General features: G+C 45.5%; 1 protein-coding gene across 6 annotated transcripts in view; it reads left to right on the top strand.

Moving 5' to 3' along the window:
• FAT1 (FAT atypical cadherin 1) overlaps positions 1-26,051 on the top strand; it is a 347,884-nt gene that overhangs the window by 157,369 nt on the left and 164,464 nt on the right. For all 6 annotated transcript variants that reach the window (XM_069200198.1, XM_069200189.1, XM_069200162.1 and 3 more), the window contains exon 10: positions 603-4,670. In XM_069200198.1, the coding sequence (XP_069056299.1) occupies positions 603-4,670 (4,068 nt within the window). The remainder of the gene's footprint in view (positions 1-602; positions 4,671-26,051) is intronic.

Genomic DNA, 26,051 nt, shown 5'->3' with positions numbered 1-26,051 from the left:
TGGATAGTATTTTAATGTACGGTATTTGTGTTTGCAAACAGAAGTGTTATAAAGAAAATGCTGTTAATATTCTTAAATGGATTTTTAATCACAGAATTTAGTTTGTCTTTATATGGTCTCTCCTTTCTTGCCTCTTTTTGCAATTTCGTGTACTCGGACCATGATCTAGTACCATAGGTCACAAGTGAAAGAAATACACAATTCTTTGTGTTTAGAATTTGTGACGGGCGTATTTCTCAACCCTTTTAAACTGCCAATCTCTTATTTCTATGAAGTCTAACCTAATCATAATTAAATTGAAGTTCATAGTTTCCTTCTGCCCGCCTCCTTCATTAGACCTTTCTATTTTCCATGTACTAGCACTGTATTGCACCTAGGAGGCAGTGTGACACAATACATCAACCTTTGTAGCAAATTATTTTGTTGCTCTTTAAAGTTATTGTTTGTCTACTGTTAGATTAAAAGTATTTTCATTAAATATTCTTTCACCATGCCTGTTGGAAGCCAGAAAGTTATGTTATGTTAGAAAACAATGCTGCTTTTAATTACTTTACAATATTTTTATATCGTTGATTTTCTAATTTTCTCCTCTTTTATTGCAGGGAACATTGGATATTCCTTTAACATTGATCCCATCCTTGGTACCATAAAAATTGCAAAAGAGCTAGATCGGAATAAACAAGCAGAGTACAAGTTGATAGTAAAGGCAATTGATCGTGGAAGTCCTCCGCTGAGTGAAGTAACATCAGTACATATCTTTGTTACAATTTCTGATAACTCCTCCCCAAAGTTTACATCAAATGGATATTCTGCTGAAATCAGTGAGAATGCCAAGGTTGGCAGCTTTGTTGCAATGGTCATTGCTTACAGCCAGTCATCTGTCATCTATGAGATACGAGGTGGAAATAATGAGGATGTCTTTGATATTAATCCAAACTCCGGCGTTATTGTCACAAAGAAGCTCCTCGATTATGAAAGCATGCCTTTATATATCGTTACTGTTCAAGGGTCCAACATGGCCGGGCAATCGACAAACACAAGTGTTACTGTCAACCTCTGGGATGAGAATGACAATCTGCCTGTATTTATGCAGTCCGAATATACTGGGCTCATTAGTGAATCCGCTTCTATAAATAGTGTAATTCTCACTGCTGAAAATGTTCCACTTGTGATCCGAGCTACAGATGCTGATAAGGAATCTAATGCAGTGCTTGTTTATCATATTGTTGAACCATCTGTCCACAAATATTTTGCCATCGATTCTAGCACAGGCGCCATTCGCACATTAGTAACTTTAGATTACGAACAGACAAATATTTTCCATTTTACAGTTCAAGTACACGATATGGGCCACCCACGCTTATTTGCTGAACACGCAGCTAATGTCACCATCTATGTCATCGACATAAATGATTGTCCTCCAGTTTTTTCACTGGAATTGTACGAAACATCGCTTTTAATACCAACATTCAAAGGTGTTCAAGTGATCACAGTGAATGCAACAGATGATGATTCAAGAGCCTTTTCAGAACTCATGTATGACATAACTGATGGAAATATTGGGGAGAAGTTTTATATTGACCCCAAGACCGGAACAATAACCGTGCACAATACAACTCAGCTACGAAGTCGGTATGAATTTACTGTTCGAGTTTCTGATGGAAGGTTTTCAAGTACTACGTTTGTTAAAATACACGTGAAAGAAAGCAGAGAAAGCCAACTAAAATTCACACAGCCCACCTACACTGCTGTGGTGCAGGAAAATGCTACCCAAGCTAAAATGTTAGCTATCATTACATCCGTTGGCACCCATATAAATGAACCACTGTTCTTTCGTATTCTCAATCCAGATGCTAAGTTTAGAATGAGCCACACTTCTGGAGTTCTTTCCACCGCGGGTGTTCCATTTGACCGTGAGCAGCAGGAGGTTTACAATGTGGTGGTAGAGGTTAGCGATGAACATAAACCTACAAAGATAGCCCATGTTGTGATCAAGGTCACTGTGGAAGATGTAAATGACAATGCTCCAATTTTTGTCAACCTACCCTACTATGCTGCTGTTCAAGTTGATGCTGACGTGGGCCAAGTAATTCGACATGTCACTGCTGTCGATAAAGATAGTGGAATAAATGGAGAGGTACATTACTATCTGAAAGAACATCATGAATATTTCCAAATTGGCCCCTTTGGTGAAATTACACTTAAGAAACCATTTGAACCAGATAATGTGAATAAGGAATACCTGATCACTGTGGTAGCAAAAGATGGTGGTGATCCATCTTTTTCTGCAGAAGTTATAGTTCCAATAACTGTGATGAATAAAGCCATGCCAATTTTCGAAAAGCCTTTTTATAGCGCAGAAATACCAGAAAACATTCCGCTGCATAGTCCTGTTGTCCACGTGTTGGCCAACAGCCCAGAGGGACTTAAAGTGATTTACAGCATCACAGAGGGAGACCCTTTTAATCAATTTATGATTAACTTCAACACTGGAGTTATAAATGTTGTAGCTCCTCTAGATTTTGAATCCCATCCTGCCTACAAATTGAGCATAAGAGCTACAGACTCTCTTACTGGTGCTCATTCTGAATTGTTTGTTGATATTATTTTAGTGGATGTTAATGATAACGCTCCCACTTTTGTGAAAAAGGCTTATGCTGCAACTCTGTCAGAGGCATCTGTAATTGGGACATCTGTTGCACAAGTAGCTGCCACTGATGCAGATTCTGAGTCGAACAATGCTATTTCTTATCACCTACTGGAGAATGACAGCAAAAACTCTGATCATTTCTTCATAGATGCCAGGAGTGGACTAATATTGACAGCAGTACCACTGGATTATGAAGAGACTCAACAATACAAATTAATAGTCAGGGCAATAGATAGTGGTGTGCCATCACTGAGCAGTGACATTATAGTCACTGTTAACATAACCGATGTGAATGATAATCCACCATTATTTAACCAAATGGTTTATAATGCTAAAATTAGTGAAATGTCTGCCCACAGACATTTTGTAACCTGTGTAAAAGCCCATGATGCAGATAATTCTGATGGTAGCAAGTTAGAGTATTCTATTTTGATGGGAAACGAGCACTCCAATTTTGTTATTGACAGCATGTCTGGAGTGATCAGCATCTCAAACCTACTGAAGCCAATCTTGAAACCATTTTATAACCTTACTGTCTCTGTGTCGGACGGGGTTTTCAGAAGTTCTGCTCAGGTTCACATCACTGTGTTAGGGTCAAATTTCCACAGACCTGCATTTAGCCAGCATGAATATGAAGTGGAACTTACTGAAAACTCTCCTGTACATACACTTGTCACTGAAATTACAGCTACTGATGGTGACTCTGGGACTTATGGACAAGTCACATACCACATTTTGAATGATTTTGCCAAAGAAAAATTTTACGTTACAGAGAATGGGCAGATATATACATCTGAAATTCTTGACCGAGAGCATCCGAATGAGAAGTTCATCTCTGTTAGTTTAATGGCCAAGGACGGTGGAGGGAAAGTTGCTTTTTGTTCTATTAATGTAATTCTAACTGATGTTAACGACAATGTCCCACAGTTTCGTGCAACAGAATATAAAGTAAGCATTGCATCTGATGTGCCAAGAGGTACATCGGTCATGAAAATTTTGGCATTCGATGCTGATGAGGGTATGAATGCTGACATCACTTACAGCATTGAAGCAGACTCTGAGAGTGTCCAAGAGAATTTGGAAATCGATTCGTTCACTGGTGTCATTACCACCAAGGAAAGTTTAGTTGGGTTAGAGGATGAAGTTTACACATTCTTTGTTAAAGCTCGAGATGGTGGGCTGCCAAGAAAGGATTCTGTTGTCTCCATCTTCATTAAAATCCTACCACCCGAAGTGCCTCTACCAAGATTTTCCGAGCCATTTTATACTGCAGTCATTCCTGAGAACATGCCTATCGGAACAGAGATTGCTATCATTAGAGCTGAGAGTAATCAGCCTCTAGAATATACTTTGATAAAAGGAAACACAGCTGAAAGTAACAGAGACGACCTATTTGTTATTGATAAACAAAGTGGTAGATTAAAACTGGAGAAGAAGCTTGATCATGAAACGACAAAATGGTACCAATTCTCAGTGTTGGCTGAAAATATCAATGGAGAGCCTAAAACAATCTCTTCTGTGGATATCAGTATTCAGGTAAAAGATATTAATGACAATGCACCAGTTTTTGAGTCCAACTCATATGAAGCATACATCATGGAAAACCTTCCCAGAGGAACAGCAATCATTCAGGTTAAAGCGCATGATATTGATTCTGGAACTAATGGACAAGTGACATATGGTTTAGCACCGACTCAAGAAATTTCAGAGATTGTTGAGCTCTTTACTATTAACATGGAAACTGGCTGGATATCTACTCTGAGAGAAATTGATCATGAGAAACTTGTTAAGTACCCCATCACTGTGGTTGCTTTTGACAGCGGTGCTAATGTATATTCTTCGTCTACTACTGTGGAAGTGATCATTACAGATGTAAATGATAACCCCCCTCGCTTCACTGCCGAAATATATAAGGGCACCGTGAGTGAAGATGATCCTCCTGGTGGTGTTGTAGCCATTTTAAGTACTACTGATGCAGATTCTGAAGAAATCAACAGACAAGTCACTTACTACCTTACAGGTAAACATAAAACTGTTAAATGTGATTTCCATTATATAGCAAGTGTTCTTGTTTTATGGCCTATCAGTCATATGTTATGTGTATCTGTAAAGTGCACTGTATTCTGAAGCACAGCTGGTGTGTGTGTATAGTCCTGACTATGGTGGGTTGGTGAACTGAGATGCTACGTTTTTAGCTTCTTGCAGAATTTAAGGAGAGTAGGATGCTTTGATGTGCAGTGAAAGGACTTACCATGTTTTAGGAGCAATGTAAGAGAATGCCAGTCCTCCTGCTCTGGTTCTGTGTATGCATGGAATGTGTGTGACAGAAGTTCTGCGGAAGTGTTTAGGTGGTTGGTGGAAGTTGATGAGACTGTTCCTGTAGGTGGGGCCTGAGTTGTTTAGCACCCTGAATGTGTTTGTGAGGATTTTGAATCGAGCACATTTGTGTATCGGGAGCCAGTGGAGCTCCCTGGGGTGTGGTGAGTTTTGTGTGGGAGGTTGAGGATGAGTCTGGCTGCCGGGTTTTGGATGGCTTGTAGTCTTGAAGTGAGTTACTTAGTAATTCCGGTGTGGTCTGTCCTGCTGTTAAGTAGGGTCTGAGTGACGGTTTTTTCTAGTGTTGCTGAGCAGCTATTTGAAGACCTTACTCCTTCCTCAGCATCTTCAGGGTGTGGAAGCCGAATGCAGTGACAGTATGGGTTTATGCAGTCATGTCCAATTTCTTGTAAATTATTATTTTGAGGTTTCTGGCTTGGGTTCTGGATGTGACTCTGGATCGAAGTTCGACCGGTCACAACTCAGAGTGCCATGATGAGGTGTTCTTGCTGAATATCACTACTTCTGTTGAGTGAGTGTTGAGCTTTCATCCAGGCAACCACTTCGGAAGTAGAGATGGTAAGCGTGTCTATTGTTTTGGGGGTCCTGTCTGTGAGGGAGTGTGAGTATGTGTCGTTGGCACAGGAGAGGATGCTTGTCTTGTGCATGATTGACGTTGGTCACAGGGATCATGTATGTGTTGAAGAGGGTGTATGTAATAGATGAATGTTGAGGCACTCCTCAGATGAGCTAGCAGACTTCTGGTGAGTAAGGTGCCAGGCTGGCAGCTTGTGTTCTATCTGTTATAGGAGCCGGTTCAGTGGAGAGCGAGTCCTGATTGTGAATCTTGTGCAGGTACCTGTTAAGGATGGGGTGTGAGACCATGTCAAGTGCTGCAGAGAGGTCCAGGAGAATGAGGGATGCCATGTCTCCTCTGTCAAGGATCATGTAGATGTTTGTGGTAACGATGAGTGCTGTCTGTACTGTTGATGGGCCTGAGTCCAGACTGCTTAGTGTTGAGGAACTGGTGGGTGGTGAAACATTGGTTGAATAGTTTCTCTCAAACCTTTACACGGTATGGTAGGAAGGAGATGGGCCTGTAGTTGGAAAACATGGTTGGGTCAGCAGATGTTTTCTTGAACAGTCATACTTTGTTTACATTTTATCATCTACCTGCAGCTCATTTGCGGGCCTGCAAACTTGAAGCATATTTCAGTGATATGTTAATGAGGGAAGACCATTTTGAAGTACACTTTAGAAGTTAAGTTTGGTAGTGGACGATTGGTGGTTCTGAGCCATTTTCCTTCTTGGTTATCCGAGGCAGATCACAACTTAGAGCATACTTTTATAGTTTGGATGTAGAAGCTGATGATTGGCTTATTGGATTGTTCGAAGATTGCAGCTTCTTAGTGTATTTAAAAGAATATCATAATATGAGAAAGTCCCTGCTAAAGTGACCTTAACTATGTCCTTTCTTTTTTTGCCGCCGTCGTCTTGTTTGTTTGAATGATTGCCTCTGCGGTTTTCTGTTTTATTTGTGTGCCAGTCAAGCACGTCTTACCTTAGATCAAAATAATTTGTGCTCGGTTTGCTGTCAAGTTGTGTTTTCATTGTATATGAACAAAGAGTTGTGCACAATTAGTGTAGGTTTACATAATAGGTTGATAGAAATGGAATAAAGTTTGTTATATTATTTGTCTCTATATATGGAATGCTAGAAACCACATGTTTCCAAGAGCCTTGTAGTTCAGGTTTGGCTTGATGAGTATACACATTTTTGAATCAAGGAAATTCACAGAAAGGAGAGCTTTGCTCTCAGGACAGTGGATGTTTTCTCAACTTGGGTGTCTTTTCTGATGATTGAGGGTTGGATTTGTGGCAAAATATGTGATTGACAAGCCCATTTATTTTTATTTGGTCTCCAAATCTATGCTGCCAAAACCGGGGCTATTTAATGTAAGATTTTCTTTGTGTTAAACAGATGATCACTGTAGAATTACTCAAGTCTCTCAAACCTTCTGACTGGTTGCTGACATTTGAATATACTTACACTCTAAATCCCACAATAATTTAAAAAATTTGTTTCGAGAGATGAGCATTAAGGCCTGTTAGCAGAGAAGTGCAGATTTCTCCTGCTGACAGAAAAGTGCATGAACTTGGGGCTTACCTCATTATTAAAATTTCAGTGGCACCACAATTGTTAATTATATTGTCAAACACAAGGCATTTAAATGTTCATTAACACAGTGGTTTAAAGTAAAGTGGGAATACAGCATAGGAAGACATTGCTTTTCATCTATGGACAGTGAAACATTGTCACCACTAACCTTAGCAATCTTCTCGGTCAAGATATTATCCCAGTCCCTCTACCTCTAGTCCCTCTCTGTCCCTTCACTGTCCTGCTGGATGGACACCAACCGAGTAATGTGTCCTCTAGATAGTTACCATTTTTTTACGAGACTGTCCATGACCCCTTCCACGTGGTCAGAAGATACGCCCCAACAAGAAAACTCTTGCTTTCAGTTGCCAACCACCTTACTTCTTCAAAACATGCGTGATATTAGACTTCCAGTTGCTGCCTTCCCATACATCGGAATGCTCTCGCCCGCAAAATGATTTCAAACACTGTCCTCTCCAAATTGGCTTCCACCACCATCATCCCTGGTGTTCAAGCCCGCTGAATTGTCCAGTGAGCTCCTATAAAATATGCATATTCAGAAAATGCTGTCTGCGTTCCCTCTGTTGATCCCTCATGCCATCTGCTCTTCCAAAATATCACCTATTCTAATCCGCACGTCCTTACGTAAGGCATACATTGCTATTTGCAACACTTTTGTTGAAACTTTTTGTGAGAACGATTTACTAAACTGTGGTATGGTTTAATGTGTAATAATTATGAAGTATAAATCTATGTTCTTCAGTGTGCTGTTCAGCCCCTTGCTATCTAGTGAACAAATTATTATTGCTGTCAACATAAAACTTCTAATGACCCGCACTGTAGATATTGTCTTCAGATTGTTCTTCTTCTGCCATATGGTTGGGAAGTGTGTGTGCTTCTGGAATTAAAGTTGTTGAAGCCATTGAGAAACGCTGGTTGAGGCTCTTCAGTAACTCACTGGGACAGCCAAACACTACTCGACATTTTCTACAACTGAATCAAAACATAACTCAAAACTGCTTGGTTACTTGGAAACAGCTATGATCCAGTAATACTTAGTGTCTAATGCTGAAGTTGCATAGTTTGAGCTGTCAAACCAATGCCGACATGTCAGATGCAGAAGAAGTAGACTTTGTACAGGCTTAGCAAATATTAGGTATTGGGGGGGGGGGGGGGGGGGAGAGAGAAGGAAGCTCACCAACACTGAGCTGAAAAGGTTATTCTTTTATCAGTAAAATCTCAGCCCTTTACAATTTTTCCAATACCCAAAGAAATTGCTGATTCTTTTGGTGCTGATAGAGATTATAAGAGCTTTTGAGGAGTTGCTTGTGTCTTACATTCGTAAGAAAACAAGACAAAGGTGTCCAGAAGATGGCATAGCTTCTAGGAAGGACAGTCCTCATGCTCTGGTTCAGCCACTGCCTGCTTCTGCACCACGCCAGTTAATGCAAGGTGTATATTACTCTGAAGAGCATGAAGAAGGCAATGGAGAGAAGGAGAGACCTGAGGGTATGTAAAAAGAAGAATCACCCTGTTAAGATGAAATTATTTTTTTCAGTTGAACCATCTCCACCTCTTGATGTGGATACATGGAAACACACTAACAAAAGCTAGATCTGTACAGCCTGAACCTCAATAAAATGTTACTTGGCTTACAGAATTCCCCCTCTAAGATAAGGACACATACCATGTCAGGCTTGTTGATTGTGGCAGCTGCAGAGATTTCAGTGCTCTGTTTTAGTTTTGCTAAAACCCCCAGCCAGAGAAGTGCTGTAAGAAGATAGACGTTGTGCCCAAAAGTGATGGAACTTTTGGAGTCGCTCAGTGATATATCGCAAATGTATGTGCCCTACTGAATTGGTAAGATCATCAAGAGTGGGGAAGATAGCTGTAGGACAAAAGTAAAGCAGCAGCTGTAGTGCAGGAATAGAAGTTAAATACTAGTGTACAACTTGCAAACGTTTTCTACTCTGCATATGCAGCCAGTAGGTAATGTACAATAGGGCTACCTCTATTGTATGCTTTTATGTGTATTATGAAGCATGCAGATGGTGAAGGTCACTGCTGAACTTCAGTATTATGAGTGGCTTCCTGGGGTGCACAAGCAAGGGGGGAAGACGAGGAAGACGGTGACGAAAGTTACCTGCATTTGGCCCCTATAAACAGTTCAGTCCTTTTGAAAAGCGGTATTTGCAGCACCTCTGTCTCCCAGCCATCCCTTTCAGAAGATTGCAGAGTTTATTTTCAGGAGCTATACAACATTATCTCAGAACAATGAGTGTATGATATGGGCTGTGGTAGCTACATATCGGGAAACACAAGAACTAAAAGCCAAAGCGTGTATTTGAAGGATGACCATATACCATTATTTCTGGAGGGAGGTGTTAGGTACTCCCTAGTAGACCATCAAACAGATTCATTTACATGAAACCAAATGCGGTATTCACTATCTAATTCCAAGTACCAAAACAAGCATTTGCAATGCAGTGGGTCTCGCATTTGCTTGAGTTAGTGCTATTGGCATTGGAAACTCATAACTGGACTTTTCTTGTCACATAAATAGGTCGACCCTGCCTCATATTTTGGTCCTTTCCTGTCACATAATTCCAGTGTCTGTGCATATAACTAAAGCACTTCCATTTAGCTTTTTCCTCTATCTGCAGCCAAAAATGAAGATGTTGCCATTTAACATCCTAATTTAAGTCTGCCGTGCTAATGTCAATAGAATACCACTTTCACCACCTCACCATCAGAGTTGCTGGCTGGCTAACACAATTCCTAAAACAAGACGGCCATGGAGGAGTAACGAGAGAAATAAACTAAAAGGGTGACCCAAACATATTAAGAGTGTTTAAACAGTCATAGTGTAATAAGGATGTTAATTTGGCCTGAATCATGATCATAATTGCAATAAGCAGAGATTAATAACCCAATAAAATTCCTTATCAGAAATATAGGTTTGGCATTAAACTGTAATGCCCATAACAGCCCCCAGAGGACACAGAGGACACTGACGTTTTTGATGTTATGTTTCTTGCGATTAAGTGGACAGCGTAAAGCGCTACGAGGCCTCAGGGCAGATAAAGCGCTATACAAGCTATAATAACATAACTCCACAATTAAAATAGCATTTGTAAGAAACATGGTCATGTTACCATAAAGTTAGCCTCTAGAAGCCATAACCACATGAAAAGAAAATTGCAGTGTAACTGCAGTGTATTGCAGTGTAACCATATGTTTGGCCCCTAGAGGGCATAGTGCACTACCCATTTTCAGGGCTAGAAGGCCTACTGCAATGATATTACAAACAAGACCCTTATAATACAAACTACTCTCAGCTGTAAAATAAAAGTTCCGGCCATGAGAGAGGTTAAAAAGACACTGAATGGAGGGGTTATTTTGGGGTCCCCACTAACCTAGTTTGGGGACAAGAGATGATCGGTACAGAAAGAACAGTTTGTGGTGAACATTTTGAAGGTGGTCCCTTTGTCCTATGACCACCACAGGCTGAGTTAGGAGCAAAAATGGTTTGTAAAATAATGTCCTGCAAAGCATTATGGAACGGCCGAGTGCAGCAAATATTGTAGTATGTTGACTGTAATGCTCAGAACATCCACCAGAGGACACCACAATAAAAATATAATTTGTAAGAAACATGGTCATGTAACCATATAATTAGCCCCCAAAGGGTATAACCACATGCAAATAGAATGACACAAAGTAATTGTAAAGAAATGGCTCCCTGTTGCAGTTACCCCCCACTTTTTGCCTGATACTGATGCTGACTTGACTGAGAAGAGTGCTGGGACCCTGCTAACCAGGCCCCAGCACCAGTGTTCCTTCACCTAAAATGTACCATTGTATCCACAATTGGCACACCCTGGCATTCAGATAAGTCCCTTGTAACTGGTACTTCTAGTACCAAGGGCCCTGATGCCAAGGAAGGTCTCTAAGGGCTGCAGCATGTCTTATGCCACCCTAGAGACCCCTCACTCAGCACAGACCCACTGCTTACAAGCCTGTGTGTGCTAGTGAGAACAAAATGAGTAAGTCGACATGGCACTCCCCTCAGGGTGCCATGCCAGCCTCTCACTGCCTATGCAGTATAGGTAAGACACCCCTCTAGCAGGCCTTACAGCCCTAAGGCAGGGTGCACTATACCATAGGTGAGGGTACCAGTGCATGAGCATGGTACCCCTACAGTGTCTAAACAAAACCTTAGACATTGTAAGTGCAGGGTAGCCATAAGAGTATATGGTCTGGGAGTCTGTCAAACACGAACTCCACAGCACCATAATGGCTACACTGAAAACTGGGAAGTTTGGTATCAAACTTCTCAGCACAATAAATGCACACTGATGCCAGTGTACATTTTATTGTAAAATACACCACAGAGGGCACCTTAGAGGTGCCCCCTGAAACTTAACCGACTGTCTGTGTAGGCTGACTAGTTCCAGCAGCCTGCCACACCAGAGACATGTTGCTGGCCCCATGGGGAGAGTGCCTTTGTCACTCTGAGGCCAGTAACAAAGCCTGCACTGGGTGGAGATGCTAACACCTCCCCCAGGCAGGAACTGTAACACCTGGCGGTGAGCCTCAAAGGCTCACCCCTTTGTCACAGCCCAGCAGGGCACTCCAGCTTAGTGGAGTTGCCCGCCCCCTCCGGCCACGGCCCCCACTTTTGGCGGCAAGGCTGGAGGGAACAAAGAAAGCAACAAGGAGGAGTCACTGGCCAGTCAGGACAGCCCCTAAGGTGTCCTGAGCTGAAGTGACTCTAACTTTTAGAAATCCTCCATCTTGCAGATGGAGGATTCCCCCAATAGGGTTAGGATTGTGACCCCCTCCCCTTGGGAGGAGGCACAAAGAGGGTGTACCCACCCTCAGGGCTAGTAGCCATTGGCTACTAACCCCCCAGACCTAAACACGCCCTTAAATTTAGTATTTAAGGGCTACCCTGAACCCTAGAAAGTTAGATTCCTGCAACTACAAGAAGAAGGACTGCCCAGCTGAAAACCCCTGCAGAGGAAGACCAGAAGACGACAACTGCCTTGGCTCCAGAAACTCACCGGCCTGTCTCCTGCCTTCCAAAGATCCTGCTCCAGCGACGCCTTCCAAAGGGACCAGCGACCTCGACATCCTCTGAGGACTGCCCCTGCTTCGAAAAGACAAGAAACTCCCGAGGACAGCGGACCTGCTCCAAGAAAAGCTGCAACTTTGTTTCCAGCAGCTTTAAAGAACCCTGCAAGCTCCCCGCAAGAAGCGTGAGACTTGCAACACTGCGCCCGGCGACCCCGACTCGGCTGGTGGCGATCCGACGCCTCAGGAGGGACCCCAGGACTACTCTGATACTGTGAGTACCAAAACCTGTCCCCCCTGAGCCCCCACAGCGCCGCCTGCAGAGGGAATCCCGAGGCTTCCCCTGACCGCGACTCTTTGAACCTAAAGTCCCGACGCCTGGGAGAGACCCTGCACCCGCAGCCCCCAGGACCTGAAGGACCGGACTTTCACTGGAGAAGTGACCCCCAGGAGTCCCTCTCCCTTGCCCAAGTGGAGGTTTCCCCGAGGAACCCCCCCCTTGCCTGCCTGCAGCGCTGAAGAGATCCCGAGATCTCTCATAGACTAACATTGCGAACCCGACGCTTGTTTCTACACTGCACCCGGCCGCCCCCGCGCCGCTGAGGGTGAAATTTCTGTGTGGACTTGTGTCCCCCCCGGTGCCCTACAAAACCCCCCTGGTCTGCCCTCCGAAGACGCGGGTACTTACCTGCAAGCAGACCGGAACCGGGGCACCCCCTTCTCTCCATTCTAGCCTATGTGTTTTGGGCACCACTTTGAACTCTGCACCTGACCGGCCCTGAGCTGCTGGTGTGGTGACTTTGGGGTTGCTCTGAACCCCCAACGGTGGGCTACCTTGGACCAAGAACTGAACCCTGTAAGTGTCTTACTTACCTGGTAAAACTAACAAATACTTACCTCCCCTAGGAACTGTGAAAATTGCACTGTGTCCACTTTTAAAACAGCTATTTGTGAATAACTTGAAAAGTATACATGCAATTTTGATGATTTGAAGTTCCTAAAGTACTTACCTGCAATACCTTTCGAATGAGCTATTACATGTAGAATTTGAACCTGTGGTTCTTAAAATAAACTAAGAAAAGATATTTTTCTATATAAAAACCTATTGGCTGGATTTGTCTCTGAGTGTGTGTACCTCATTTATTGTCTATGTGTATGTACAACAAATGCTTAACACTACTCCTTGGATAAGCCTACTGCTCGACCACACTACCACAAAATAGAGCATTAGTATTATCTATTTTTACCACTATTTTACCTCTAAGGGGAACCCTTGGACTCTGTGCATGCTATTCCTTACTTTGAAATAGCACATACAGAGCCAACTTCCTACATTGGTGGATCAGCGGTGGGATACAAGACTTTGCATTTGCTGGACTACTCAGCCAATACCTGATCACACGACAAATTCCAAAATTGTCATTAGAAATTCATTTTTGCAATTTGAAATTTTTCTAAATTCTTAAAAGTCCTGCTAGGGCCTTGTGTGTTAAGTCCCTGTTTAGCATTGTCTTTTAGAGTTTAAAAGTTTGTAAAAGTTTGAATTAGATTCTAGAACCAGTTGTAGATTCTTAAAAAGTATTCCAACTTTTAGAAGCAAAATGTCTAGCACAGATGTGACTGTGGTGGAACTCGACACCACACCTTACCTCCATCTTAAGATGAGGGAGCTAAGGTCACTCTGTAAAATAAAGAAAATAACAATGGGCCCCAAACCTACCAAAATACAGCTCCAGGAGCTTTTGGCAGAGTTTGAAAAGGCCAACCCCTCTGAGGGTAGCAACTCAGAGGAAGAGGATAGTGACTTGGAGGAAAATTCCCCCCTACCAGTCCTATCTAGGGAGAACAGGGTCCCTCAAACCCTGACTCCAAAAATAATAGTCAGAGATGCTGGTTCCCTCACAGGAGAGACCAACACCTCTGAAATCACTGAGGATAACTCCAGTGAAGATGACCCCCTGTTAGCCAGGATGGTCAAAAGATTGGCTTTGGAAAAGCAGCTCCTAGCCATAGAAAGGGAAAGAAAAGAGATGGGCCTAGGTCCCATCGATGGTGGCAGCAACTTAAATAGGGTCAGAGATTCTCCTGACATCCTAAAAATCCCCAAAGGGATTGTAACAAAATATGAAGATGGTGATGACATCACCAAATGGTTCACAGCTTTTGAGAGGGCTTGTGTAACCAGAAAAGTAAACAGATCTCACTGGGGTGCTCTCCTTTGGGAAATGTTCACTGGAAAGTGTAGGGATAGACTCCTCACACTCTCTGGAAAAGATGCAGAATCTTATGACCTCATGAAGGGTACCCTGATTGAGGGCTTTGGATTCTCCACTGAGGAGTATAGAATTAGATTCAGGGGGGCTCAAAAATCCTCGAGCCAGACCTGGGTTGATTTTGTAGACTACTCAGTAAAAACACTAGATGGTTGGTTAACTGGAAATGAAGTGTGTGACTATGTTGGGCTTTATAATTTGTTTATGAAAGAACACATTTTAAGTAACTGCTTCAATGAAAAGTTGCATCAGTATCTGGTAGACCTAGGTCCAATTTCTCCCCAAGAATTGGGAAAGAAGGCAGACCACTGGGTCAAGACTAGGGTAACCAAAACTTCCACTGGGGGTGACCAAAAGAAAGGGGTTACAAAAACTCCCCAGGAGAAAGTGGGTGACACTAGAAACAAAGAAAAAGAGTCCTCTGTAGGCCCCCAAAAACCAGAACAGGTGGGTGGGCCCCAAGACACAACCCAAAACAAAGGTGGGTACCAGGGTAAGAACTGGGATGCCACTAAGGCATGGTGCCACAACTGTAAACAGTCTGGGCACCACACCAAGGACACTTCTTGTCCCAAAAACAAACCCCAGAACAAAATTCCAGGGGTAACCAGTGTAGCCATGGGAGATGACTCCTCAGATGAGGAGATCTTCATAGCCTTCAACTGGAAACAGGGCCCAACAGGTGAGTTGGAGATTCCAGAGGGAAGTAGACACTTCCACCACCTACTGGTGAATGGAATCCCAACCACTGCCCTGAGAGACACTTGTGCCAGTCACACTATTGTGCATGACAGGCTGGTGCTCTCAAACCAGTACATCCCAGGTGAGACTGCCAGGGTAAGAGTTAGCCTAGACAGGGTCACTAAGAAGCCTGTGGCTTTAGTACCCATAGAAGTGGGTGGCACTCTTAGCTGGAGAAGGGTAGTAGTCAGTACAGACCTCCCCCTTGATTGTCTCCTTGGAAATGACTACCCAGAGGTTAGTCAGAGCCCAAGAGAGAAACTGGTCCAGTGCCAGTCCTCTCCCAAGGATTCTGGAAGTCCTGCCTCTGCAGTAAATGCAAGCAGGCCCCAGAAGAAGAAGAAAAGAAAACAGAGTAGGAAGGGTGGACAACCTTTAGCCAAGGTTACAGCAAGCCAAGGAGATTCTGCTCCAGTAGGGGAGAACTCCAAAAATGGCCCTGATAAAGTCCAACCTGACCCACAAGAAGTCCTGGCTAGTCAGGCAACTGTTAAACCTGAGTGGGTGGCTCCTCAGCTAACAGAAGAAAGAGTGGAAGAAGGGTGTTTACTACAAGATGTGGTAACCCCCCACTCTAATACAGCAGACAGGCAACCTGAACCCAAAGAGGCCTGTAACTTAGCCCCTTCCCTTTTAGGTGAAGAGCTAAAGGTGTGGTTCTGGGCACTGACAACTGTCAGTGGCCTCTGCTGGGTGTTAGCCTTTATGGCTGCACTATCCTTAGCATGGTGGTCTGACCCCATGCCAAATAGCAAGTTAGGCCCCCTGACCCTATTGGTCATGGTGGGGTTACTCCAGCTCTGGGTAACCTCTCTGGGTAAGCTAGGGGTAACCCTGGCCAAGATAAGGTTAGCAGAGGTGGATACCTCTAAGACCAAAATAGAAAGAATGGGTGGAGACATTGAAGAGGCAGACAAGAGGCAATTCAGACTAGGTCCTATCACTGTGGAAGTAGGTCAGTTCCCCAAAGGGAATGACCTGAACAGAAGGATGTAAGGCAGAGTAGGCCCTGCAACTAACCAGCCTATTTCTCCTACTCTTCCTCGCCTGACAGACTAGGAAGACTCTCCCAGCTTGGGCTGAGTCTCCTGGCCTGTGGGCTGGGGGGGGCTTGTGTAAAGAAATGGCTCCCTGTTGCAGTTACCCCCCACTTTTTGCCTGATACTGATGCTGACTTGACTGAGAAGAGTGCTGGGACCCTGCTAACCAGGCCCCAGCACCAGTGTTCCTTCACCTAAAATGTACCATTGTATCCACAATTGGCACACCCTGGCATTCAGATAAGTCCCTTGTAACTGGTACTTCTAGTACCAAGGGCCCTGATGCCAAGGAAGGTCTCTAAGGGCTGCAGCATGTCTTATGCCACCCTAGAGACCCCTCACTCAGCACAGACCCACTGCTTACAAGCCTGTGTGTGCTAGTGAGAACAAAATGAGTAAGTCGACATGGCACTCCCCTCAGGGTGCCATGCCAGCCTCTCACTGCCTATGCAGTATAGGTAAGACACCCCTCTAGCAGGCCTTACAGCCCTAAGGCAGGGTGCACTATACCATAGGTGAGGGTACCAGTGCATGAGCATGGTACCCCTACAGTGTCTAAACTAAGCCTTAGACATTGTAAGTGCAGGGTAGCCATAAGAGTATATGGTCTGGGAGTCTGTCAAACACGAACTCCACAGCACCATAATGGCTACACTGAAAACTGGGAAGTTTGGTATCAAACTTCTCAGCACAATAAATGCACACTGATGCCAGTGTACATTTTATTGTAAAATACACCACAGAGGGCACCTTAGAGGTGCCCCCTGAAACTTAACCGACTGTCTGTGTAGGCTGACTAGTTCCAGCAGCCTGCCACACCAGAGACATGTTGCTGGCCCCATGGGGAGAGTGCCTTTGTCACTCTGAGGCCAGTAACAAAGCCTGCACTGGGTGGAGATGCTAACACCTCCCCCAGGCAGGAACTGTAACACCTGGCGGTGAGCCTCAAAGGCTCACCCCTTTGTCACAGCCCAGCAGGGCACTCCAGCTTAGTGGAGTTGCCCGCCCCCTCCGGCCACGGCCCCCACTTTTGGCGGCAAGGCTGGAGGGAACAAAGAAAGCAACAAGGAGGAGTCACTGGCCAGTCAGGACAGCCCCTAAGGTGTCCTGAGCTGAAGTGACTCTAACTTTTAGAAATCCTCCATCTTGCAGATGGAGGATTCCCCCAATAGGGTTAGGATTGTGACCCCCTCCCCTTGGGAGGAGGCACAAAGAGGGTGTACCCACCCTCAGGGCTAGTAGCCATTGGCTACTAACCCCCCAGACCTAAACACGCCCTTAAATTTAGTATTTAAGGGCTACCCTGAACCCTAGAAAGTTAGATTCCTGCAACTACAAGAAGGACTGCCCAGCTGAAAACCCCTGCAGAGGAAGACCAGAAGACGACAACTGCCTTGGCTCCAGAAACTCACCGGCCTGTCTCCTGCCTTCCAAAGATCCTGCTCCAGCGACGCCTTCCAAAGGGACCAGCGACCTCGACATCCTCTGAGGACTGCCCCTGCTTCGAAAAGACAAGAAACTCCCGAGGACAGCGGACCTGCTCCAAGAAAAGCTGCAACTTTGTTTCCAGCAGCTTTAAAGAACCCTGCAAGCTCCCCGCAAGAAGCGTGAGACTTGCAACACTGCACCCGGCGACCCCGACTCGGCTGGTGGCGATCCGACGCCTCAGGAGGGACCCCAGGACTACTCTGATACTGTGAGTACCAAAACCTGTCCCCCCTGAGCCCCCACAGCGCCGCCTGCAGAGGGAATCCCGAGGCTTCCCCTGACCGCGACTCTTTGAACCTAAAGTCCCGACGCCTGGGAGAGACCCTGCACCCGCAGCCCCCAGGACCTGAAGGACCGGACTTTCACTGGAGAAGTGACCCCCAGGAGTCCCTCTCCCTTGCCCAAGTGGAGGTTTCCCCGAGGAACCCCCCCCTTGCCTGCCTGCAGCGCTGAAGAGATCCCGAGATCTCTCATAGACTAACATTGCGAACCCGACGCTTGTTTCTACACTGCACCCGGCCGCCCCCGCGCCGCTGAGGGTGAAATTTCTGTGTGGACTTGTGTCCCCCCCGGTGCCCTACAAAACCCCCCTGGTCTGCCCTCCGAAGACGCGGGTACTTACCTGCAAGCAGACCGGAACCGGGGCACCCCCTTCTCTCCATTCTAGCCTATGTGTTTTGGGCACCACTTTGAACTCTGCACCTGACCGGCCCTGAGCTGCTGGTGTGGTGACTTTGGGGTTGCTCTGAACCCCCAACGGTGGGCTACCTTGGACCAAGAACTGAACCCTGTAAGTGTCTTACTTACCTGGTAAAACTAACAAATACTTACCTCCCCTAGGAACTGTGAAAATTGCACTGTGTCCACTTTTAAAACAGCTATTTGTGAATAACTTGAAAAGTATACATGCAATTTTGATGATTTGAAGTTCCTAAAGTACTTACCTGCAATACCTTTCGAATGAGCTATTACATGTAGAATTTGAACCTGTGGTTCTTAAAATAAACTAAGAAAAGATATTTTTCTATATAAAAACCTATTGGCTGGATTTGTCTCTGAGTGTGTGTACCTCATTTATTGTCTATGTGTATGTACAACAAATGCTTAACACTACTCCTTGGATAAGCCTACTGCTCGACCACACTACCACAAAATAGAGCATTAGTATTATCTATTTTTACCACTATTTTACCTCTAAGGGGAACCCTTGGACTCTGTGCATGCTATTCCTTACTTTGAAATAGCACATACAGAGCCAACTTCCTACAGTAATGTAGTGCAACCGTATATTTATTCCCCAAAGGGCATAGTGCCTTACACATTTTCAGGCCTAACAGGCCTCCTGCAGTACTAAGGCCCTTAGAACACAAACTATTGCCAGCTGTAAAACAAAAGGCCCAGCCGTAAGAGAGCTGAAAAAGGGATTGAATGGTGGGAGGAGTTAGTATTTTGGGGTCCCAACTAACTTAGTGTGGGGACGCAAAGATGACCTACACAGAAGAGAGCCCCATCCTGAACGTTTTGGTGGTGGTCCCATTGTCCTAAGACCACCAAAGGCTGAGTTATTGGCAAAAATGTTTTGAAAAAGAATGCTTGTAAAGTATTATGGTGCAACTTTTTTAGTAAAGCATTTATCAGTTATAAGTGTTTTTGGGAAAGCTATGGAGCATGAAGGGGAGAGCCAAAAAAAATCTCTGATTAGGTAACAGTGTGAACAATGTGACCAGCGCTCCAATACAGACAATTGAGCTTGTGCTGTTGGTGCTGTGAGAGCCTTGGCAGCCAAGGAGCATAGGTGGTGAGACAAAATAAAATAAAAAATAGTTCGCCTATGCAGAATTATATTGGCATCCGTACAATAAGCCATGCAACAGAGTCAGTCTGCAAGGCGGTAACAAAACTGTCACCCATTTGATGTGTGAAAGATGCCTCCGTCCTCATCTGCCTGGGCTTGGCATGAGGGTTATACTTATGGCCATCAAATCCGTCAGGACTACACAAGCTCACCATTGTTGATTTCTTCTTTTTTATATAACATTTTTTATTGTGAAATTTGTCAGCAGTACGGTAATTCGTACAGGATGCCTGAAAACCAGAAATCACACTACACCTGCCCAGGACAATACACAATGTACAAAATCTGGAACAGGGAAATAGTAAAAGGAGGGAATAGAGAATTTACCTTATGCTAGAACCAGAACTGTATGTTTAGGAGTTCAGAGTGCAAAAGGCAGCACACCATGTTAACAGCAAAAAGGGAGAACCAGAACGGGAAACAAGACACAGTCAAAGGCAAAAAGGTAAGCTGTAATGAGCAATTGGTTGAGGTAGGTCAGGGCACCTCGCTTTGCAGTACCCGAGGAGAAGCCGCAATCCAGCAGCGATGTCTCTCACATAATGCAGGACACAAAGATGTGGGCTGATGGAATGAGGGTAGGCTGTAGGGCATCTCACTGGAGGTTCCTAGTGGGAAAGGAAGGGAAGAGGCAGGAATAGAAGTGGGAATTCTGAGTAGAATGGAGACAAGGGAGGGCCACAGGAGTGGGCGAAGGAGTGTCAAAAAAAGCTATGTTTCACTGTGCCATGAGATCCAAATTGTTTGGGAGCGATGGGGGGGGGGGGGAAACAGAAACTGCTCATCTGCACATGATAATGCTGCTGAAGGGCACCTCTATTGCTTGGCATTGGTGGGCCTGTGCCCTCTCACAGATTGAAGAAAGGGAACCAGATTTGCTCAAACTCCTCTTCTTTATCCTGGAGCTGGTAAACTACCCTCTCATAGAATGCTACTTTATACATCTCGGCCATCCAATCGCGTGGACAGAAGAATTGTGCACCACTTGCGCAGTAAACAGAGCTTTGCTGTGGTCAAGGCCATCAAAAGTAACCACCTGGCATGCATCTAGAGACCAGGGAGGCCAGCAAAGTCATGCAGCATAATCAAGGTTTTTGGCAAGGGGAAGGGGCGATCAATCACAGGGTCAAGGGTAGCACCTATGCAAGCCCAGAGGGTGGAGATGCCTGGACAGTCTCAGAGGACTTGGGTGATGCTGCAGTTCAGCTGTGCACACCTCCAGCAGCACACATGATGGAGCAGGTGGAAGACCGCCAGTTTTTTTTAGGGTCCAATACCATTGCTGTACCGTTTTGAAGAGACCAAATTTAATTTGCACTTCCTGTGTACCGCTACTCAGATCTGCCATCACCCCCTCTAGTCTTAGTCTGTGTACTGAACCTGTAAGACCTGCTGCCAGTGTGTGCGGAGATGTGGAAGTAGTGGTTGTGTGTGGAGATGTTCGGTTGTGCAGGCAGTGACGCAGTTGCATGTAGCGCCACGTCTGTGATGCAGGCAGGTGGAATTCCGCCTTCAGGAAGCAGAAGGATTTCAGCTCGCTGTTATGACTTCCAAGAGAATCAAAATCCCTGCTGCCTCAAACCCTCTGTGCTATCAGGTGGCTACCCACCAGAATTCCTGCTTTATTCCAAAGGAGGGGCCATTAAAAGTAGTTGGTGGGGCTACACAGAGTTTTATGAACATGATGTGGTGTCCATACCATCATTTCCATGATGGGATTAGGGTGGTCAGCATTGCAGGTGTTTTATTGCAATAGAGAATATTATCCCAACCAGGGCCACTATGGATGAAAGTGCATTCCAGTCGAACCTAGAATGGTGGGTCTATGGATTTTGTCAGTGTACGCGATTTGTGCCAAATCTAAGGCTTGATAGTGATGTTCTATGCCGAGTGCTCCTAGACCACCCCACCACATCTGTTCCAACAGCTTGGAGTAGGACAAGCATGGCCTCATGGCCCCCCCATATAAAGTACTTAATACCGTTGTCAGTTGCCCTCAGTGTGGCAGTGCTGACCATTAAGTTCAGGGTTTAGGTGAAGGGAAGGGGTGACTATGAACTTCTTAAGAGTATGCGCCCTCCACCTTAGGGAGGGAATAAGATTGGTCCACTTCTGATATTCAGTGTTAGTTTAGGCGATGAGGGGGTCCAGTTTGTCAGAGGTCATATTCTCCAGGCCTTTGTTAACAAAGATTCCGAGGTACTTGAGCCGGTGGTGTTTCCATTGAAAGGGGAATCGTGTTATAGCTGTTTTTGTAGAACTGCAGGCCATGGGCAAGGCTTCACTCTTGTCCCAATTGTACCTGTAAACGGACACCAAGGAGAAGGCCAAGATAAGAGACATTAGGGCCAGGAAAGGTCTGTCCAGATCAGTAAGAGTGAGTAAGATGATATATGCATATAGCAGTATTTTTGCAGTGTCTGCAGCTGTAGAGATGCCCGTTATCTGGGGTGATTGACAAATGACAGCTAAGAGTGGCTCCATGGCCAATAGAAACAGCAGGGTAGAGAGTGGCATCATACTCTGGTCCCCCTCCAAACTGGAAACACGTCCAACAAGAATCCCCTGTAGTTGACCCAGCTGTCAGGTAAGCATAAAGCCAGCACATTTTGATTAAGAAGTCAACCCCAAGCCAAGATGGTGCAGCACCTTGATGAGATAGTCCCATTTTATCTAAACAAATGCCTTCCCAGGGCCTAATGAAAGGGCTATTATGGCCCTGCAGAATCTTGAAATAGCCAAAGCGGGTGGACCAAGGTGCGAAGATGAGTACACAACGATCTACCAGAGATAAATACCACTTGGGAATCATGATTTGGACCTGGGATGAAGCACTTGAGGCAGACTGCCAGACGCACGTCAGGATGGTGTCCGTGTTTAGGAGCAAGATCAGGCGATAGCCTTTTGGGGAGGACCATAATCACAGGTGGGTTGGCATTGAGTGGGAGGGAACCCATCCGTTCTACTTATTGGAAACAGCGTGGAGCAGGTCCACAGCATCATCTTTGATCCAGTGGTAGAATTGCCCTAGAAAGCGGTTGTTCCCTGGGGTCTTGTTATAGGGTCGTAACAGTTGAGCCACTTTCTTTTTGGTGATCTTGCCAGCAAGTTGTTTTCAGCCATCATCACGGAGACTGGGGAGGCATAAATTGTAGAGGAATCCTGCTGTCTGGTATGCATTGGGGGAGTACAGAGCTGTACAGACGGGATTAGAAAGTGCTGAGGGTGTCCTGGAGGTCATGGACAATGTGACCAAAACCATCTGTGATGCCTGGAATGGTGGACATGGCTTCTGTTTGCTGGAGCTGCACTGCCAGAAACCACCCAGCTTTCTCCCTGTGCTTGGAGTGCCCGGCTCTCAGTTCATAAAGAGCATATTTTGCCTTAGACTTGTAGAGAGAGTTCCATAGTGACTTTTCCCAAAGTGCACCTGGCAGCTGACAAGGGATTCTCTGTGTATTCCTTGATGCAGGCTTTAATGTCTCTCTCCAAGAACAAGCACTGGGCCCGCTGTTTGTTGGCCAGGGCCACGTCCCATATGTTGTCCTTGAAGAGTGGCCTTGGCCACACTCCTCAGAGTCTGAGAGGAGGGGTCAGACCCCTGATTGTCAGATGGATAGTAGGTCATATGGGCTTGCAACTGTTTTTTTTTTTTCTCTGGGGGATCGGTAATGGGGTAAGTTGAAGTGCCAGGGTCAACTGCACTGGTGCATGGTCTGAGAGAGAGCCCTCCATGATCACACAGTCCTGTACAACGTGCAGGGCCCTCTAAGGAAACAAGAAAGTAGTCCAAGCACAGTTGCATACCATGATCTGACAAAAGGTAGGTGTATTCCTTATCTGCCGGGTACAGGAGGCACCACATTTCAGAAAGGCATTGGTCTTTAATGAGGTCAAGTAGAAGGGCCTTGTCCCCCCCCATTAACATGATCTATAGGACCCCTCCAATCAAGGGTCTAGTCTAGTGACAGATTCCAATTCTCTTCTAATATAAAGTGGGGAGTAGACATCGAGGTCCGTGTTCTGTGGAGATGGAGTGTCTTGGTGCTGATTTGGAGCTTCACCAGAGCATAGCATCCCTCGTCATCAGTCCAGGTTTAAAGTACCATGCAAAGAAGGGATTTATGAATGAGGATGGCCATCCTGCTCTTCCTAGGCAGTCGAGATGAGTGGGAAGCCAGTGATTTGCTGGGGTCATCAAGGGTACACGCAATGAATGACCCTTCCCAACCAACCCCTCCTAAGCTTATCCACATCCAGAAGAGAAAGGCATGTTTCCTGTAATAGTGAAATGTCCACTTGCTGGGAGGCTAAATAAGACAGATATTTTTGCAATTAACATAACTGGCCAGGCCTTTCACAATAAGGGAGACAACAGTAAGTGGGCAGTAGGAGTCTTGACAAAGGTTAGCCAAACACACGCCATTGGGGTGTGAAGGACCTGGGAGTATGGTCACCAACACTCTTGCAATATGAGGATGAGCACGCATCTGGGAGTGGAGGTGGCTTGGGAACGGGACGAGAGTCAGGAAAGGCAGGACTGTGGGGCCAGGGGGAAAGTGGGGGGACCCTTCGGGGACTGTCAAAGGAGAAGAGGTAGGTAGTGGGCAGTTGAAAACTTGTCTAAGGTCAGCTAGCGCATTACCTGCATGTGCTGTTTACTGCCACAGGGACCTGGCATCTAAATTTACTTGCCAGGCCTGGAACTCCTCTTTTACTACATGTAAGTCACCCTTAAGGTAGGCCCTAGCTAGCCCTATGGGCAAGGTGCCATGTATGTAAAAGGTAGGACATGTGCCTGGTTGTGTGGCCTGTCCTGGTAGGGACAGACAGCCTATTTAGTTTCTCACTGCTACGAGTGCTGCCTTGCTCATAGGATTGCATTGGAAATGCCCTAACTTATGTCTAGGTAATATTGCCTAATCTATGAGGGTCATCATAGGCATGTTTGGTATGGTTGTAATGGTAGTGAGAAATGCTGCTTACTGGTGTAAATGGATTTTTTATTACCATTATAGAAATGCCACATTTAAAACGTGGTCATTTCTCTGTGCTTATGAATCTGGTGTTTTGCAGCTTGACTCCAAACCATGTTTGGGGCATAGTGACAGCTGGGCAGTTGAAAACCCAAGTAGGGCGTGCAGGGGGAAGGATGAAATACTAGGACTCCAGAAATGTGGGATGGGAGATTGGGGGGAGGGTTCAGGAGCAGGGCAATTTGGAAACAGCAAGCAGAGCATGTCTCCCAGCATAAGAGGGGCAAAAAAGGCCTAGAAAAACGGGGCTACAGGTGGTCGTGCCTGGGGCAGAAATGGTAGGGTGGTGCCCAGTTCTGGCGGGGTATGCATAAACCCCAAGAAAACAGGGCAATGAAAAGAATGCTCAGAAGTGCAGTGAGGAGCAGTGCGGGATGCTTACAGAGGATGGGAGTTAGATCCCAAGCATATGCATCCCAGGCAAGCTCTTACAGTGACAGACTATGGCAGATGGTACAGGGAAACCTTGCTTTAGGGATACAAGCCCAATTGCATAGAACCTTGCTTATACTGAAGACACAGTAAACACCATAAGCCGATACATCCCAAAAACGCAAATTCAGAAACATGAACATTAGCATAAGCAGCAGTAGGCTGCTCCCATTAAACAAGACATCGGTGTAACCAGATAAGGGAGGCGAGGCAATAGCAGCATGGGGGGGGGGGACCAGGGGCTGTGAGATGGGATCAATGAAGCCCAGCAGTGGTGACCCTGTGGGTGGCAGGGGAGTGGGGAAAAAAAAGGGGAGGGAAACTGGGAGGGAGAAGAGGGAGTTATAGTGAAAGGAGGGGGAGGGAAGCAAGGGAGATGACCAACAATTCAAGTGATGGTGGGAGAGGAGGGCAGGGAAGGTGGATGCAGAACATTGGGGGTAACACAGTTCCATTAATCGCATGAGAAGTTACCAGCCGTCTGAGTATTGTGAGGCACTGCTGGAGGGAGAAATTGGTGCCTATCAAACATACTGGCCATACCTGTCTGTCTCAGGGAGGGCAGGCTTCAAAGGAGACCTGTATTTGTCTATGTGGGCTGGCTTCAAAGTAGACCTGGATTTGTCTATGTCCTCTAAGTGGGTCAGCTTCAGAATTAAATCAAGCAGGAATGCGCGCATATCAGAGTTCCAGTTTCTTGGATATTCCATACAATCGGATGTTATCCAGGCTGAAGCAGTCTTCCATGTCAACGAGTTTCTGTTTGATGTACTAGATCTCAAGGTTCATCAGCTTATCTTCAGTGACAGTGAGACATTCATTTTGATTCTTTACCTGTCCAGAGTAAGATGAGTGATCTTCTCATCACTGGTGGAGATAGAAGTCCCAGTGGAAGTAACTTCACTAAGGATAGCCTCCGGGGGTGCATCAGAGGTGGGAGCAGTTGGTGGTGGTGTGGAGGTAGAGGATTGCTTACTGCCCTCTAC

This window comes from Pleurodeles waltl, chromosome 1_2 (assembly GCF_031143425.1).
Source record: "Pleurodeles waltl isolate 20211129_DDA chromosome 1_2, aPleWal1.hap1.20221129, whole genome shotgun sequence".
In the NCBI taxonomy this organism is placed as follows: domain Eukaryota; kingdom Metazoa; phylum Chordata; class Amphibia; order Caudata; family Salamandridae; genus Pleurodeles; species Pleurodeles waltl.
The sequence above is the reverse complement of the archived record's forward strand: the minus strand, read 5'-3'. Positions and strand labels throughout refer to the sequence as shown.